General features: G+C 40.1%; 1 protein-coding gene across 6 annotated transcripts in view; it reads left to right on the top strand.

Moving 5' to 3' along the window:
* The window catches only part of STARD13 (StAR related lipid transfer domain containing 13), a gene marked incomplete at its 5' end in the record, with an annotated part of 222,351 nt that overhangs the window by 173,364 nt on the left and 32,247 nt on the right, over window positions 1–16,740 (top strand). For all 6 annotated transcript variants that reach the window (XM_082859468.1, XM_082859470.1, XM_082859467.1 and 3 more), the window contains one exon: window positions 13,099–13,162. In XM_082859468.1, coding sequence (XP_082715594.1) covers window positions 13,099–13,162 — 64 coding nt within the window. The remainder of the gene's footprint in view (window positions 1–13,098; window positions 13,163–16,740) is intronic.

Here is a 16,740-nt window from a genome sequence, read left to right as displayed (position 1 = left end):
GCCGGGCAGGAATTCAATAACTGTTTGTTAAATTGAACTGGCACCTGGCAGAAAATGACCTGTCAGTTCACGAATTATTTTACTGCTTCTACCTGTGAGAGAATGTTGTGTGGCAATAAATTATTCATTTTCTCTTCAAAATACCCCAAATCTCTCTGCTGCCGAGCTACACTTCTTCTTGGGGATCATTCACTACTCAGCCCTCTACTCAGGCTTCTCTGAAACTGCCCGCGACGACTGCTGAACCCAAAAGGCATATTTTAGGTTTTGTATCACTTACTCTTTCTTAACTATTTGATACAAATAACTCACTGTACCCCCCACCCGCTCGTCTGTAATGCTCGTTCTGTGGCTTCCGTCTCTGGCTACACCTTCCCCAGCCCAGGTCCTCCTCCACCCGGGCCTTGAGCGCAGGAGTTTCCAGGGTTCTGAATTCTCCCTGGATAATTAGTTTAATTATTATGTCTCCTCTGTGTGTATCATCTACATGCCGATCATTCCCAAGTAGGTCTGGATGTCACAAGGTGCCCCAAAATTGAACGCATCACAATGTAAGCTTGTTATCTTCTCCATATCCCAGCTCCCAGTACCTCCCTATTTCACTGTTTTCTATGTTTAAAGGCACAGTGACCAAAGCCTGAAATGCAGAGTCATCCTCTCTTTCTCCCTGGCCCCCAAGCTTCTACATCACTGGCCCAGTCTTCAGCTGCTGTCACTTCCTTTCTGCTCTTCTTTGCCGTCTCTCACCTAAACTATTGTAACCATCTTCTACCCGCCCTTCCTCAGCTCAGTGTCCATCCTGCCCCCAGGTGTGTTTCTGACATGCAGTGGAATTACATCACTCTCCTAATACCCTTCAAGACCCTCACCCCCAGCCCCCATTGCCACAGATTGCTCCTAACATCTTCATCTGGGCCCTTCATGATCTGGGCCCTGCTCATCCCACCAGTGATTCCCACTCACATCCTTGCGGTTCCTAGACTAAAGCATGACATTTAATGACCGCTGGCTTCGCCTGCCGTTCTTTTAACCTAGGCGGCAAATTGCTATTAGTCCTTCATAGCCTTGCTGAAACATTGCCTCTTCTGGGACGTTTTGTCCTTATGTGTTCAGAAAGTGAATTGCTTCTTCTCTTATTCATCATATTTACATCCCACATGGGACGGGGAGATCCCCGAGGACAGAGACCACATCTTGCTCACCTCTGCATTCCCAGCCGCTCAACCTGTTCCTGGTATGTGGTGCCCAGTGTCGGATGAACATATCTCAGCTTCTCTTCTTGTTGACTTTCCCACCAGAGCCTCACGTTTCACTTTTAAAATGAGACTTTTGACTATTTCTCCTTTACTAATGTATTAACCGTTCTAAAGTCTCCTGAAGAAAAGAGTAAAAATTAACAGGTTCTGGGAGCAGTGGACATTGTGGACATGACTTCTGAAAAGGTCAAACTGCTTTGCTTACCTTAACACGTAAATCCAGTTTGTCCAGAGCACAAACTGGACAGCTTCGTCACGTGTCATGGGTTTCCTCTTTCCGTGGAAAAGGTGGACGGGGGAAGGAAACTACCATTTATTGACTAGCCTATTGACTAGGTCCATGGCGTAGGCTGTCATTTCCCAGGCCCTCCTAGATTTTCCCTGAGTAGGCAGGAGCAGAGAAATCTCTGGACAAGAAGTCCAGCTCTCTAGATGATGCATGGTTCCCTTGAGCAAGTGTTTCTCTCAGAGCCTTAGTCTGCTCATTTGAAAATAAAAGGGTCAGGCCAAGTGGTCCCTAGAGCCTGCCAAGTTCTAATGTTTCCTTAGCAAACATTTACCAAGTGGATTCTCTCTGAGCCAGCGCCTGTGCTGGGCGTTAGAGATGCAAATAAGGTGCAGCTCTCAGCCTGTCACATTCAGTGGAGGAGAATAATTCTTTTATTCTGACTATGCAAGGTCTATTGTGACTATTTAAAGTCAATCACTGATTGGACCTATGTAGAAAAAGTATGTTCAGTTAAAAAAGGAAAACCTACAGAGACAATCATGTATAAAATTACCTGCTAGGGCTTATGCGGATTAGAAGAATAAATTATGGTTCCTGCCTCAAAAGAAGCTCTAATCCAGTGGAAAGACACACCGTTCATGCAGCAAAGAAAATACGTTTTATAATCAAAATTGTTATTCATGCAGGAGTAGCTTTCCAGGCCACCAGTGTTAGACCAACTCAGATTATCTGAAGCGTTTTATATTACTTTATATAAGGTATCATTAAGTTAGAGGGAAACAGATACTGATGCTAAATATTTGTCCTAAATGCAGACTGGCTGCAATCGCAGCAGAACTTCACAGTGGTTTTGATAAAGTGCTGTGAATACTTCTGTTATATGACATGTTCTTTTACCTGAAGCAGCCAGTCCTTAAAGAGGCATTTCCATCTCTCCCCGGTGTGTGTTTCATCCATTTTGTATTCTCGGAGAGTCTAGCCATTGTTTACTTTACCTTATGCAAGATAAATACAGACTGATGCTATACCGTGCTAGGAATGTCTACCTAGTTTCAGACCACCCTAAAGAGTGCTTTCTCTCTTTTTCTTTTTTTCCCATCTTAAAAAATCAGCAGTTTTTTTTTCAGCTTTATTGAGGTATAATTGACAAAATTATAAGAGGTTTAAAGTATACATGTTGATTTGATAAATGTATACACTGTGAAAGGAGGAGTTGAATGGTTATGTGTATGATACTTGAAATTGTATCCAGAAATTCTAAGATGTCTTTTCTTTTATAAGCCCATTTATTTGTTTGTTTATTTATTTTATTATTTATTATTATTTTTTGGCTGCATTGGGTCTTAGTTGCGGCACGTGGGCTCTTCCTTGAGGCATGTGGGCTCTTCCTTGTGGCACACGGGCTTCTCTCTAGTTGTGGCTTGTGGGTTTTCTCTTCTCTAATTATGGTGCATGGGCTCCAGAGCTCGTGGGCTCTGTAGTTTGCTGCACGCAGGCTCTCTAGTTGAGGCGCACGAGCTTAGTAGTTGTGACACGTGGGCTTAGTTGCCCCGCAACATGTGGGATCTTAGTTCCCTGACCAGGGATCGAACCCACGTCCCTTGCATTGGAAGGAGGATTCTTTACCACTGGACCACCAGGGAAGTCCCGCTAAGATGTCTTTAATGATGACAATTTTGTAGATTGTATTGAGAACTAATAAGCAAGTAGAATCAGAACAAAAGAAATGTAGATCACTTTACATCAGTAATTTCAAAGTCCAAGGAATAAAATGATTTTTAAATGAATAAAACAAAGACTACATTTTTAAAAAATAGACTTTATTTTTAGAGCAGTTTTAGGTTCACAGGAAAATTAACCACAAAGTATGGAGAGTTCTCCTATACCACCTGTACCCACACATGCACAGCCTCTTCCACCATTAACATCCCCACCAGAGTGGCACATTACAACTGGTGAACCTGCATGCATTGACATATCATTATCACCCAAAGTCTGTAGTTGGTATTAGGCTTCTCTCTTGGTCTTGTACATTCTGTGGGTTTTGACAAATGTATAATGTCACGTATCCACCATTAGAGTATCATGCGAATATTTCACTGCCCTAAAGATCCTCTATGCTCTGTCTACTCATCCCTATCATCCCTCCCTCACTCCTAATACATAGCAACCACTGATCTTCTTACTGGCTTTGCCTCTTCCAGAATGTCTTACAGTTGGAATCATATAGTATGGAGCCTTTCAGATTGGCTTCTTCCGTTTAGTAATATGCATTTAAGGTCCCTTTATGTCTTTTTATGGCTTGATGGCTCATTTCTTTAGCACTGAATAATACTCCATTGTCTGGATGGACCACAGTTTATTTTTCCATTCACCTACTGAAGAACAGCTTGGTCACTTCCAAGCTGTTGGCACTTCCAGTTGCCAGTTTTGGCAGTTATGAATAAAGCTGCTATAAACATTCCTGTGCAATGTCACCTCACACCCATTGATACTGTGGACATGTTGGCTTCAAAAGTTTTGTCACATTGGTTTATATTTTGAGTACATATGTCTTTTAGAAATATAATATTTGTCTTTATGGCTTAAAAAAAATTCCCGTGCAAGTTTATGTGTGCAATAAGTTTTCAACTCTTTGCGTAAGTACCTAGGAGTGCAAACTACTGGAACGTATACTAAGAGTATGTTTAGTTTTATAAAAAAACTGCCAAAGTGTCTTTGAAAGGGGCTGTACCATTTTGCATTTCCAGCAGCAATGAATGAGAGTTTCTGTTGTTCCTCATCCTAGCCAGAATTTGGTAATACCAGTGTTTTAGAATGTTGTCGTTCTAGTAGGTGTGTAGTGGTATCTCATGGTTGTTTTAATTTGCAATTTTCTAATGATATATGATATACAGCATCTTTTCATATGCTAATTTGCCATCAGTGTATCTTCTTTGGGTGAGGTATCTGTTCAGATTTTTGGTCTCTTTTTTTAATTGGATTGTTTATTTTATTATTTTGAGTTTTAAGAGTTCTTCGTATGTTTTAGATAACAGCCCTTTATCAGATATGAGTTTTACAAATATTTTCTCTAAACCTATGGCATAGCTTCTCATATACTTGACAGTTTCTTTCACAGAGTAGTTTTTAATTTTAATGAAGTCCAGTTTATCAAGTATTTATTTCATAGATCGTGACTTTGATGTTGTACCTAGAAAGTCATCACTAAACCTAAGGTCATACAGATATTCTCCTATGTTATCTTCTAGGGGTGTGACAGTTTTGTGCTTACATTTAGATCTGTGATCCATTTTGAGTTAACTTTTGTGAAGAGTATAAGATCTATGTCTAGACTGACTTTTTTTTGCATGTGGATATATAGTTCTTTCAACATTGTTGAAAACCTGTCTCCATTGTATTGCCTTTACTCCTTTGTCAAAGATCAGTTGGCTATATTTGTGTGGGTCTATTTCTGGGCTCTCTGTTCTGTTCCATTATTCTGTTCATCTCTTCTTTCACCAATATCATACTGTCTTGATTACTATAGCTTTATGGTAAGTCTGGAAATTGAATAGTGTCAATTCTCCAACTTTATTCTTCTGCTTCAAGACTGTGTTGGCTATTCTGGGTCTTTTGCCTCTCCATATAAACTTTAGAATCAGTGTGTTGTCTTATAATTTTCTGTTTAAAACTGGACATTGTAAACATTATAAATGAGGCAACTCTCAAAATCAGATCCCCTCCTCCCCAAAGTTTGTTGTTATTGTTGCTGTTTGTTTAGCGACATTCTTCAACTAATTATGTAAAGTCTGAATCCTTCGTATGACCATGGAAGTCTGTACTCAGTTAGCTTAGTGGTCTGCAGATGATTGGACAGAGATTTCCTTAAATGTCTTGAACCAGTATGTCTGCTGGCCTTTGCCAAGGGACAGTTAGTGCATACTGGGCTATGGTTTCAGTGCTCCAGCAGGAATTTGGTAACTCTGTCTCAGGCTTTATTTCCTGCTTGTGCAGATCATCAAGGTCAGCCAGAGGAGAGAAATTAGACCTTCTCAGGTCATTCCTAGGTATGCACACAGTTCTGCACATGTGCTTGGCCTTCTAGATTCCTAAGAATATGTCAGAACTTTTCTTAGTCCCTATGGGTATCTCATTTCCCCAGCTATTCCTTTCATTCCTTTTGGTCCACATCTTGTTTGGTTCAACTGTTATCACCACTTCAGGCAGCTATGGTGTTAAATAATTGCCACTGATTGTTTTTGACAAACACCCTGGGAAAAAGCTTTGCTCAGTGATGAGCTCAGTGTCAGGTTAAATAAAGATAAGCCCTGTGAATGGGGGCATTCAGTGAATTGCCAGACAGCTCAAATAATGAAAATTCTTTAAAAATGGACCTTTGGGGAAGGTCAAACCCATTCTGCCCTCTCCAGTGGCTGCCAGGCTGCTGGTTTTCACAACTCCTCTGATTGTGATGCCTGTCGGCTTTTCGTAGCTCCTGCAGAGCTGAGGAAAAAAGGGCACGTTCAGGTGCCACAGAGCTCACTGTTCTTACATAGATTCAGTAATTTTTCTTACATAGGCACTAGTTGGATTGTTGCAAGCTTTTATTAATTTCCAGATTTTCCTAAAAAGTTGATTTTGACCATTTTTGCCAGTATTTTTGTTATTTTTATGGAAGAGCAGGATTTTGGAGATCTTTACCCCACCATTCCCACTGGTGTTACCCACTTGCATTATTTTTATTCAGCTTTTCTGAAGTATAACTTATGTTCAAAAAAATTCACCAACTTAAAGAATACAACTGGATGCGTTTTGTCAAATATATATGGTTACGTTATGTAACTATCACCACAGTCATGGTATGGAGCATTTCCATTGCCACACTGGCAACCACTGAGCTGTTTTCTGTCACTACACCTTTACCGTTTGTAAATTTTTTATAGATGCAATCATATAGTGTACCCACTTTGTATCTGGCTTCTTTCCATCTGCACAGTGCCTCTGAGGTTCATCCACGTTGCTGTGTGTATTAGGAGTTAGTGCCTCTGTATTGTTGAGTACTTCATTGTATGGATATACAACAATTTTTTATCCATTTGCCTGTTGATGGACATTTGGATTATTGCCACTTTTTCCCTGTTTTGTGAATAAAGCTGCTACAGACATTCAAGTACATGTCTTTATATGGATGTATGATTTATTTTATCTTGGATAAATAACTAAGAGTGCAATTGTTGGGTCAGATGCTAAAAATATGTTTAATTTTATAAGAAGTTGCCGAGCTGTTTTGCAAAGAGGCCGTACCCCTTTGGAAGTTTCAGTGGTTCTATATTCTTGTAAAACTTAGTATTGTAAGTATTTTTAATTTAGACATTCTAGTGTGTGTATGGTGGTGTCTCATTATGATTTTAGTTTGTATTTCTCCAATGACGAATGATGTTGAGCATCTTTTCATTCACTTATTTGCCATTTGTGTATCTTCTTTTAGAAGTGTCTGTTCAAATATATTGCCCACTTTTTAAATCAGGTTTTGTGACTTACAGAATTGAAGAGTTCTCTATGTATTCTGCATGCGAGTCTTTTACGAGATGCATGTTTTGAAAACATTTTCCCCAAGTAGAGGAGCAATTCTTAAGACACAAGCAAATATCTGAGTTGAGAGGAGGTAAAAGGATCTGGGTCTAGATAGTTAAATGCTAGGGTCTCTAGCTATAAAACATAATAAATAAACTTCCTATGTGTGTCAGAAAGTATAAAGCGTATTCAAGTATGTGGTATGTAAAGCATGAACCATTTGATGACTTTTGTATATGCAGTAGGTAAAAAACTTTTGTGTGGAACAAAATAGTTTGTGTTTCCAAACCATAATGGAATAACAAGTTTGTTAGATAAGTAAATTTTATAAATAACAGAGAATCCTTCCTAAACAAACCTATTACAGAGCTGCCAATGAGAAACACCAACTTATTTAGGTATATATCAGAACTTCCAAGTGAGGATATATATATATGCCTTGACCGATGTACAGTTGACTCTTGAACAATGCAAGGGCTAGGGCTGCTGACCCCCCGCTAAGTCAAACTTCACATTTAACTTTTGGTTCCCTAAAATTTTAACTAATAGCCTACTGTTGATCAGAAGCCTTATCAATAACATAAACAGTCAATTAACACATATTTTGTATATTTGTTATATATTGTATTTTTACAATAGAGTAAGCTAGACAAAAGAAAATGTTATTAAGAAAATCATAAGAAGGAGAAAGTACATTTACAGTGCTGTACTGTATTTTTCGATACTGTAAGTCCATGTCGTCTGCTTACAAGACGTGTGTTGGTACCTACATGAATATTGGTTTATATGATACAAAACATTGCAGATGTTATACATGTTACTAACACATCAAAAATGAAAAGATAATGTGAAAAAGAAATTCATATTTATTTAGAGGTATAACGATTCACGTGTTAACAAAGAAGCAGCAATATGATTGCCTTATGGTAGCCTAGTTTAATTGACCGGATTGCTTCATGGTAGCTTAGCCTACACACTAATGAATGAATCATTATAAAATTTTTATGGCATAAGTACTGCATCTATATTCATAGTCCAGTACTGGAAACATTATTACTTTTTTTAAAAACCACTTCTTTGTGATGATAGACTGATATGCAATTTCTCCAATTATGAGAAAGAGGCATATTGTATGGTAATGTGATTTTTTGAAAGCAAAGTTATAAAACAGCAAGAAAACTAATACATTGCTGATTTTATTTTAAATATCACCTTGTGCCTATGTAAGGATAGACTAGTATCTACATGTATTTTATGCATTCATGACATACCTTTTTCTCAATTTTTTCGATATTTCTAGGCTAAGGAGTTCATCTGCAAGTTTTTTCAAAATGTTGCAGATCTCAAAATATTTTCCAATATATTTATTGAAAAAAAAAGGTGTGTGTGTGAGTGGACCCACACAATTCAAACCTATATTGTTCAAAGGTCAACAGTATATAATGCATTTAACATACCACTCTTAGCTCTTAGGTAGAGACGTTAATACATGTGAAACTGGCCAAAAAAAACAGGCTGTCAGTTATAGGAGCAAAGGCCAAGAACCTGCAGAAGACAGCTTCAGACTAGATGGTCAGCTTCTAATCCATAACTGCCTATCATATTTGACACTAATGAATGTCTAGTGAGTGGGTAAACTGGAGATGGCGGAAAATGAATATAGTCATCAAATAATTTTAAGTAAATAAGTGACATGATAAAAAGTTGAGAAATAGAACTGGTTTCAATGTGAAGCATTAGTGAAACCAATTTAAAAGGCTGTTGCCTGACTCTAAGAAAAAGATGAGAAGGGACTGAGCGGGACCAAGGAGAGGCAAGATTTCAAAGATATCATGGAGGTATAATTGATAGGACTTGACGCTCAAATGAATGTAGACCTTGAAGAAGAAGGGTCTCAAGTTGACTCCATTTTCTGGTTTGGGTGGCTTAGTGGTGATGCTCTTAATCAATACAAGACTTTAAATAGGAAAAACAGGTTTTGAAGAGAATGCAGCAAGTTCAGTTTTAATAGGTGTGTTGGAAGGGCCAGGAGGACCCCACAGATGGATGAGACTAGTGAGTAGTTGGGAATGTAGCTCTGGAGCTCAGGTGAGATGTCCACGCTAGAGAAAGAGGATGGGCATCATCAGAGTCTAGTTTATTTTAAGATGAGATATCTCATTATGCTTGTGCAGAGTAAAAAGAACAAGAACCACAGTCTGAATTCTAAAAAATATCAGTAGTTAAGGTGCAAGTATTGCTTGGTGACAGGAAGGAGATAGTGTGTAGAGAGATGAGAGAATTCATCACCTTGAATGCCGAAGACCAGAAGAGTTTCAAGGAAGGTGAGCGCCAATTAGGCCCATTGCTACAAATAGGTCTTTGTTAGAACGAGACTATGGAATTTGGTGATTAAAAACTCATTGGTCACAACTGGAAAGAGCCCAATGTCCATGGGGTAAACCCATGGACACTTCATACCATATCTTCATACCATAGAATACTACTCAGTAGTTAAAAGGAATGATTATTGCTATACACAACACAAATTAATGTCAAAAACATTGTGATGAGTGAAAAAAGCCAGACACACACAGAATACATACTGTATGATCCCATTTATATGATGATTGGGAGTGGCGGGAGGGGATGTGGTGGTAGGGAAAACTGACAGTAAAGGAGCACAGGAGGACCTTCTGATGTCAAGAAATGTTCTTTATCTTGTTTGAGGGTAGTTACAATTGCCAAAACTCATTGAACTGAAAACTTAAGATCTATGTACAACCAGAATACAAAAAAAAAGTCATTGGTCAAAGTTGGGAGGTTTTGCAACTGAATTTGCTGCTTCTAAATTTCCACTAATTTACAGAGAGATATTCCTTTATGAAAGCAAATGTCCATACAGAGAGAGAGAAATCACAGTTACCAAATTTTCAAAGCAGAAAAACAAAAATATGTGGTAGAGGATTTGACAAGCCCAAGAAACAAAATCTAAATGGTCAGTGGACAAAGTCATAGGTCAGTGGACAAAGTCATAAAATAACTCAATTTTCACTACAGAAATCCTAAAAATCCAAAATGTGAAGTGAGATTGAAGGTGAGTCAAAAAGAAGAGGGCTGGGACTTCCCTGGTGGCACACTGATTAAGAGTCTGCCTGCCAGTGCAGGGGACACGGGTTCGAGCCCTGGTCCGGGAAGATCCCACATGCCGCGGAGCAACTAAGCCCGTGTGCCACAACTACTGAGCCTGCGCTCTAGAGCCTGTGAGCCACAACTACTGAGCCCAGGTGCTGCAACTACTGAAGCCCGCATGCTTAGAGCCCGTGCTGCACAACAGGAGAAGCCACCGCAGTGAGAAGCCCACGCACCACAACGAAGAGTGGCCCCGCTCCCTGCAACTAGAGAAAGCGCGCACGCAGCAACGAAGACCCAACGCAGCCAAAAATAAAAATAAAATAAAATTTTAAAAACTTATACAAAAAAAAGAAGAGGGTTGTTTGAAATTCTATTTTATTTTTAAAAATATTTATTTATTTATTATTTATTTTTGGCTGCACCAGGTCTTAGTTGTGGCTCACAGGATCTTCGTTGTAGCATGCAGGATCTTTTGTTGCGGCGTGCCAACTCTTAGTTGTGGCATGAGGGCTCTTAGTTACAGCATGCAGACTTCTTAGTTGTGGCGTGCGATTCTTAGTTGTGACATGCAGACTTTTAGTTGTGGCATGCATGTGGGATCTAGTTTCCTGACCAGGGATCGAACCCAGGCCCCCTGCTTTGGGAGCGTGGAGTCTTACCCACTGAACCACCAGGGAAGTCCTGAAATTCTATTTTAAAGTAGGTAGAGCCGTTGATCCACTCCGCAAGCTAAATCTTGCTGACTTCTCTCCCTAACCATCAGCACAAGACTGGAAGTGTATTCTCTGGAGAGGCTGGACCGAGGGACATCAGACACTGCTGAAAATGGAATACTCTATTGAAAATGGGGGCTCCACTGACAGTCTACCTATATTCCAAATATTGAGATCCCCAGGCCTCTTTTGTAACTCAGCTCCAGAGCACTGGAAAACACAGTCAAGAAGAATCTGAGTTCTGAGAAATCTAATCAGCCCATGATTTAAAAAGAAAAAATATATATAGCAACCCCAACTAGAACAGGTCAGAAGGCTCTGAGAAAGACATCTCCAAGGAAATTAGATAGACTGATATATTTTAACACATTTAGATAATTAGGGAAGTGTCTGAGTTTGAATTTAAGGATAAGTACACAGAAAACTGAGGAAACAAATAAGATGCTTATTAACTCCTGGGATAATGAAAAGTTTAGAATGAAAGGAAAAGTAATCAGAGCATGATATACATGTGAATAGCATTTACATGGTCATAGAAAATAAACACTAAATATTGATTTATCAAAAAATTACAAAATTATGACAACTATATCAGAGGCAAAGGGTACAAATGTGCATGTAGGAGGATCAGGGGGGAATGCATAGTAAAAAAAACTTTATCTTTCATAGAACAACGTCAATAGATAATGGCTTAAACTGAAAAATGAAGAAGTAACAGCACATACATGTTGCTGGAAGTAAACACCAAAAGAAACACTTTAAAAGTTGCCTCCAAAGACTGGTAAATGGAAAAGGACATGAGGGGTAATGTTTGACTCCTTAAACCATATGCTATAATTTTAAAAAAATCAAATAAAACAAAATAATAAAGGCATCTGCAAAGAGAATTTCATGAAATTAGATTGCAGTGGGTTGAAGAGTGAATGATAATTAAGGATGTTCTCAGCAAACTGCATAATATAAGGAAGGGGATGTCAGGATGGTGAGTAGAGTTGCTTGATGGAAAGATAAGATTGAAGGAAAATTGGTAGTTTGCTTGATTATGGTTATTTAGGTTGCTAACTAATTGGTTAGTCAGTTTGTTCATGACAGGGATGAGCTTAGAGAAAAAAACAGTGAAGAGTCTGCTGAGGTGAGAGGGAATAAATGAGGTGTCAAAGTCCCAAATGAAGTGGTGGATGTTGCAATCAGACACATGAAAAAGTGTTAGCTTTGAAAAAGAATAGGAGCATCTCTTTTCTATGATGAAGGAAAGAATTGTTAAAAGAATTAGTGACTTAAGCTGTATTTTCTCACTGGCAGTCGTGGCTAAGTCATCTGTTGAGGGATTCAGATAGTTTTCATTCTCTGAGAATGGATGCTGACCAGAGACCAAAAATGAAATAGATGCTGGGTAGCAATTTGATGAGCCCAGCTGAGGGAGAATTTCAAAATGTATATATTAGTCAGCACGGGCTGCCATAACAAAATACCACAGACTGGGTGTCTTAAACAACAGAGGTTTATTTTCTCACAGTTCTGGAGGCTGGAAAGTCCAAGATCAAGGCGCCAACAGGGTTTGGTTCCTGGTAAGGACTTTCCTCCTGGCTTGCAGACAGCCACCTTCTTGCCCTGTCCTCCCGTGGCGGATTGAGAGAGAGGGAGGGAGCGCTCTGGTGTCTCTTCCTTTACAGACGTTAATCTTGTTGGATCAGGGCTCCACCCTATGACTTCATTTAACCTTTATTACTTCTTACTCCAAATACAATCACATTGCGATTTAGGGCTTCAGTGTATGAGTTTGAGGAGGACACAGTTCAGTCCATGGCATGTGTAATTCAGCACTATTACACAAGAGCAGAAGAGAAGACAGATGGTTGAGTTGATCCAAATTTGGGGAATTAGTAGGATAGACTGGATGGAAGGTCAAGGTGGCAGACGAATTGAGGGACTGGTGAAAGTATGGCTAAAACTAAGTGCTCACAGCTTCTAAGAATAGTGGAAAGAGAAGCCAGGAAAGGGAAGGGGCAGGGATTCGTAGGCTTCATGGAAGGTCCTCGCAGGTCTGGAGACTGGAGAACAAATGGGAACTCTTTTACTGTGTACCTTCTCTGGGTACAGTCCTTTCTTTGGACATGATTGGTTGCTTCTGCACTTTCAACTTCACTGGCAATCAATGAGAATTATCAAACTGGAAGGAAGATTTAGGTTCATTAATGGTAGCAATCATCACATTTTTCTTTCTTTTTAGACGACTAAATACCTTGAACAAGTGTGCCTCAATGAAACTTGATGTGAACTTCCAAAGGAAAAAGGTAGGTAAGCTTACTACACCTTACTGAGACCATGGCTATACCAATAGGAGAAGCTTGCATTCACAAATGAAAAACAACACGAACTGAAGCAAAATTCTGAAATGCCCGACCATCAGTGTTTGTTCTGCAAATATCCCATTATATCATAAACATCATAAGTAAGTCTGTTATATATCTAGGCTGACGTCTGTTTGTTTCACTGTTTCATTTTGATTTAGTTTTATCAGAGGGTTTGCATAAAAATGTAAAATGCCTTAATTGTTTATGATAATCTTTCAGAAGTTCTGGTTGTAAATATCCACTCCATATTAGACCCAAATTCTCCACAGTGATTTGTAGATTAAGAGAATGCAGAAAAGAATCTATGGGGCCAAGTGTCTTCTGCCTCATTCTTTCCTGTGGCATTTTATTTTCAAGTGCAGTCAAGATGCATTCATTGTCAGGCAGGTTTGTTTCATCATGGTTGAGGGCTGGGGGGAGAGTATAACAGCAAGATTCAGAACCTGCCCCATCTCTCCATTCTCGCCCCTTGCACTTTTCTCTGGTCACAGGGAATGTCCTTCAGTTTTACGAGCCACTATGCTCCCTCCCTCTTCTAGGACTTTGCACGTGCTCTTCCCTCTGTAGGAATAAGACAGGAGATTTTGGTTCTGAAACAAAGCTGTACTTTATTGAGCACTGACTGTTTTCCACGAGCTATGTTATGGCATTTAATCCATTGTGATAGGGATTCTCTGTTTTCTAGAGAAGGAAAATAAAACCTGAACAGGTTAAGTCCCTTGCCCGTGATCTTTCAACCAGTGGAGGAGCAGGGTTTCAATTTCAGGTGTGTCTAACTCCAAAACCGAGGCCCCTAACCACTGCACTGAAAGACCTCTCTTTCTCACTGAATTGATCCTTTTAGGAAACTCAGAATTGAAATCGTTGCCTACTTTTTTCATTTCACATCTTCAGTATGTAACAAGTCAAGCCTTAGTATATTTTGAAGAAGCAGAGAAAACATCTTTGAGTCAAAAGAAAGTGTTCTTTATGCTGGTCTATACAGAGAAGTCATTACAGTCCATGGATTTTAAGTCACTCCTGAGTAACCTAATCTTTAAAAATAACTTTAACCTGAATTTCTGCTCTAAAACAGCACCCCAAAAAAGCGCAAATGAATTCTGGTTGACCTCACCTTCAAAACAGTTTAGGGTTTGAGCTGGGAGCCAAAGATTTAAGGTAAGGAGGTAAAATGGTGAAAAACAATATCCAGAGACTATATTAAAACATGAGCAGTTTGTCCAGGTCAAAGAAAACTTGTAAATGTGGGAATAAACATCCCAACAGCATCTGGCTGAATAGACCCCTTGAGAAGCATACATACTGTTTGCTTGTAACACATGGTTCTTATTAAACCGAGCGTAGCCACGCCTGTGTGGCTGGTCTGTACACTGCCGGTGCAGCTCCTTAGCTGCTGTGTATCACAAAAGCAAATGCCAGAAACTAACAACAGGATTTGTTTTCAACCAAGTGGTGTGATTGGATTCTTCCCTTATTGCCGGCATTTCAAAACCCACATGTGAGATAGGCTTGAATAACATTTGTTAGACTCTGTTACCTTCACAAAAGCTCCTCTGTAAATGGGTCACTTCAGTATTCTGACATTCTTAAGTTATTCCTTATGTTGGATATAGTGGCACACACTCTTACAGCCCCTACTTAGCTGTAGGCCCCGCAGATGCATGCACTTGAATAAAACATTGCTTTCCACATTGTAAACTGGGGACTCATGGCCTGAATTTTGAAATAAATAAATCCAGTGGGTGATCTCCACCCACTTGTGAATCTCAGTCATGACCAGCATCTGTGACTGTGGTCTAAGCAACTATGCAGGAGACCCTGGTGGTGGCACGTGTTCCCATGATCTGTCCCTTGCCCGAGTCATAGGCTAGTCCTTTATTTTACTGCAAAAAAATGCCAAAAATAAATACAGGCTAGGACTAGGCCAAATGATCAAAAATAGAAAATGAAACTCGCGAACCAAGCACCACAGGGAGCTTCAACCAACTTTGGAATTAGTTTGTTTGGAAGAAGAAGAAAAGAGACAGTAGCATTTCCTCTGGCTATGTCCCCATTTTAATCAATCCAAGAAATAGAAATAAATGCTCATCTCTAATCTGCAGAGGCCCAGACATGTTTAGTGCTGCAGGATGTGGTCCCCAAATGACTTAGCCGACCAGGGCCACAGTCATTCCTCTCCCTTCAGGACCACTGGGCCTCGGAGGGGCCGTGTGTGCTTTGCTCAGTGCTCTGTGGTGCGGCCAACGAGCTCCCGCGGCGCCGGCTCTGTGCCAGGCACTATTCCTCATCACTAACCCCGTGCCACAGATGCAGAGGTTGAAGGCAGGGAAGATGAGCAACCTGCCCAGAGCCACGAAGAAACAGCAGAGGCAGGACCTGAGCCCAGCTATTCTGCCCGCAAACTGCCCCTCCTGGCCTTTCAGAGATACTCAGAAATGTATTGGCATGAGCTTCTGACCCTTGGCCTGAGACCTGGAAGGGTTTCCTCAGCAATACCTACAATTTCGTATTTTTATTGTTGTTTTAGAAGAAGGATATTTCTTGCTGTCTTGTACTCAAGTCCATGATTTAGTTAATGTCTTCATGGAAATTTATCTCTGGATCTCTCATAGTGAATGAGTCATGAATCTCATTGCTCTGCTTTGAACTTGGTTCTCATTTCATTCTGTTTAATTCTGAAGAGTTTGGTGGGTTGACCCAAGGCAGAAAACAAAAAAAAAAGAGAATCCACAAATACATAAAGATGGTGAAGCCTCATTCATACTTAGTTAGGCATGCACTTTTCCTGTACATCAAATGCCACTCGCTTGTAAAGCACCAGGAGAAATGAAATCGCACCTTACCACTTTGCGGGAGAGAGAAGCAGTCCCCTAAAGATCGAGATTACCTTCCCTGTGAGAGTCAGGTGGAGAAGAGTGTCCTCAGTCTTGGCCAGGCTCCTCACTGAAAGACTCACTAAAACCCGGCATTTCTGAGAGCCTGGGGACGTCAGCAGTTGTCCGCCTCGGGCCTCAGGCTCCTCCCCCTGCTGCGCTGCAAGTGGCAGGTCCCTGCTCCTGAACTGGAGGGCTCAGCCCCTCAGCTCCAGTCAACTGTAATGGAAGATAAACGTCTAAATTTCTGTGTAACTATGCATTAGCCGCCTCTCACGGCTGTGGACTTGCATGGGCTCCTGTTTCCAGCGGAAAGAGATGGTCAAATTTTGTTTAAAAAATACAAAATCCTTTCTTTTGCAGTGTCTGGTTGGCATTTGTCTCTGAAGCATATATAATTTCAGCTAAGAATGTTCTCATTTTTTAGAAAAAGCCAAACACTGGCGTTTCATCTAAATTAAAAACCCCAAGGCACTTGCAAAGCTGATCTTTCTCAGAAAAGTGTTTCTCTTCATTATTACCTACAGAATTCACACTTGCTTTATGACAACACTGAAATCCCCTAATTACGGTTAGCGTGTATGCGATAGTGCTTAGCTGTGAGTACAAAGCTAAAATCAGAGGCCGAACTCCCATAAGGATCTC

The sequence above is a fragment of the Leucopleurus acutus genome (assembly GCF_964270905.1).
Source record: "Leucopleurus acutus genome assembly, chromosome: 18".
In the NCBI taxonomy this organism is placed as follows: domain Eukaryota; kingdom Metazoa; phylum Chordata; class Mammalia; order Artiodactyla; family Delphinidae; genus Leucopleurus; species Leucopleurus acutus.
Note: the sequence above shows the minus strand (reverse complement) of the source record. Positions and strands in the feature narration are given on the sequence as shown.